General features: G+C 41.6%; 1 protein-coding gene across 3 annotated transcripts in view; it reads right to left on the bottom strand.

Moving 5' to 3' along the window:
* Nucleotides 1–1,101: 1,101 nt before the first annotated feature.
* The window catches only part of lins1 (lines homolog 1), a 14,271-nt gene continuing 12,655 nt past the window's right edge, over nucleotides 1,102–2,717 (bottom strand). For 2 of the 3 annotated variants that reach the window (XM_020586818.1, XM_020586816.1), the window contains exon 6: nucleotides 1,104–1,943. In XM_020586818.1, the coding sequence (XP_020442474.1) occupies nucleotides 1,124–1,943 (820 nt within the window). In that variant the 3' untranslated portion in view covers nucleotides 1,104–1,123. Of the gene's footprint in view, nucleotides 1,944–2,717 lie in introns of all 3 variants that reach the window. The other variant, XM_020586817.1, reaches the window with a different exon arrangement.

The following is a 2,717-nucleotide window of genomic DNA, read 5'->3' on the forward strand; positions in this document are numbered from 1 at the left end:
AGGGTGCTTTAGTAGTGGCTGCTTGTAAGTTAGACCTGGTCAGGTAAAACAGCAGGTCCCTGTACAGGAACAGTCCCGGACAGTAACCTCAGGCCCTGTATTTTTCTCCACATCCTCTGGTCACAGTGCAGCAGCAGGAGGGAAAATATGTCCACAAAACCAGGCACAGTCGAGAAATTTTGCTTTTGCAATGGCACCGGTGGGTTATTTATTTTTATATTTATTTATTTTATTTAAATAAGCTGTATTGAAAACATACATAACAAACAAGGCTATTTAACATTTTGCCAATATGGTGGGGGCACCGCTGGATGTCACGCAAGCTCACATGCACGCACAAGGGGCTGGATTTATGCACATTCAAGGAAATCCTTAAACAATCACACAATACTTAATTTTGGTAGAAAAAGTCTTACGAGCGAGAGTTTGGGAGACGTGTATAAATTGAACTACTTCTGCATAGAAATACTAGGACACATATACACCTAATTTTTTGAACTTTAGGTCATGTCTAAGATGATAAATCGCCGTTGTAAAATTGTAGATAAGTCATAAACAAGGAAAACCGCAATGGGCTCTTTAAGCAGCAGCCCAACCAGCCAGAGAAAACCTTACCTCACAAAATGGATGAATGAAGAAAACTAAGTCCTATCAAAAAAAAAAATGTCTTCACTATGGGCACAAGGAGGCTTCAACAAACATGCTGATAGCCCATATCTTAAGATATTCCATAAAATAAAGGATTTCTCATGAGTTACAGCTGTCATCTGAGAGTTGGATGAGAATTTCCAGACCATGAGACTGAGATGGCTCTCTGTCATTTTGGTAACCTCAGTCAGAAACTGGACATCCTGTCAGAAAAAGAAGTGCAGGTGCTGTGTCCTTACAAGCGTTTCTACATCTTTCATGTATAAATTGTTTATGAAGTTAAAAGTTGACAGAATAAAAAAAAAGAAAACAGACAAAAATATTGAGAAAAATTGAAAGGCAAAGCCTACAGTAGATGATGTCACACGATGACGTCATCTACTAACAGATATTCAGACACTCTCTCTGCAAACCTCTGCACATTTAGATTTAGCTTCCACACCACCTCACAAAACAAAACATATATTGTATATCTTTATTGTTTATTTAACTGTGACAGATGCCATTGTTGGAAACAGTTATTTACTTGTGCCAAGAGTCTTAGAAGTGAAGAAGGGTTGTATGGGAAAAGATTCTTTGTCTGCAGCCTTGTCACCACCTCACTGAGCTGCGAGAGACAGAGGACTACTCGGGTTGACATTTCACAGGACATATGTCCTGACGGAGGTGCCATGTTTGTACATGATGCTTGCTCATTCTGTATTACTGGTAGTGAATGCTGGTCTGGTCTTCTTTCAAGTGGGAAGTTTGGGTCACTCAGCAATGTTGAGTCCGATGACTTGTATTCTTTCTGTCTGATAGATACTTGTGGTGTGCTAGTCTCCTGTTCTATATCCAAGGCACTAAGCTCCATGTTCTCTGGATCAGAGTAGTCAGAACTATCATACTCTACAAGTCGAAGCCCAGCAATGAAACCGATCCTTTCCACTGGTGAAATAACATCTGTAGGCTGGAAACAGGGGCTGAATTCGACTTGTTCTGACTCTCCTTTACATGTCGATACAGCCATATCACCACCACATGAATAAGCGAGTGACTCCTGCCATAAAACAGGACAGTCTGACACACTGATTCTTGCACATGCTGCAGTGAAGCCCTGCCAGTCAGTTCTGAGATACTTGAGGTACTGTGCCAAATACTCCAGAAAACAGGTTTCAGCTGAGATAAGGAAGTCAAGGAGGATGCTGTGGTCAAAGGACACGCTCTGAAGCAGAAGTAGGAAGTGGCAATGAGGGTTGAAGCCAGAGACACAGGCTGCCTCCAACACAGCATCGTCATCCAACCCACAAATTGGTCTGTAGGGAGAGACAAGCAGTTCAGTTAGCTTATTTTGAAACCATGACACCTTCCTCCCCCTGGACTGCAGGAGCTAATTTCACTGATTGGTGTCTCTTCTCTGTGCATATGGACATGGTCAGCAGCAGAGAAGCTTTGCATCTACATGAGCAACTGGAAAGTGGATGAGAGTAGGCGGCTTCAGTAGGGGGACGACATTAAGCTGTAGTGAAGCTAGACTGTTACCACTAGTATATACAGGAAGTCTCAGAGACAGTGTATAGAGTGTTAGCTCAAATTGTCCAAATTTTATCCAATCACCAATATCTGTTGTTTAACAAGTTAACATGGCTTATACAGTCAGGGAAAAAATTATTTGAACCCCAGCTGATTTTGTAAGTTTGCCCACTAACAAAGAAATGATCAGTCTACAATTTCAATGGTAGGTTCATTTGAACAGTGAGAGACACAACAATAACAAAAAAATCCAGAAAAATGCATTACAAAAAATGTTACACATTAATTTGCATTTCCATGAATGAAATAAGTATTTGATCCCCTATCAGTCAGCTAGATCTCTGGCTCCCAGGTGTATTTTATACAGGTAACGAGCTGTTATTGGGAGCCCTCTCAGCTCGTTACCTGTACAAAAGAGACCTGTCCACAGAAGCAATCAATCAATCCAGATTCCAAACTCTTCACCATGGCCAAGACCAAAGAGCTTTCCAAGGATGTCAGGGACAAGATTGTGGACCTACACAAGGCTGGAATGGGCTACAAGACCATCGCCAAGC

Source organism: Monopterus albus, unplaced genomic scaffold, assembly GCF_001952655.1.
Source record: "Monopterus albus unplaced genomic scaffold, M_albus_1.0 scaffold423.1, whole genome shotgun sequence".
NCBI lineage: Eukaryota > Metazoa > Chordata > Actinopteri > Synbranchiformes > Synbranchidae > Monopterus > Monopterus albus.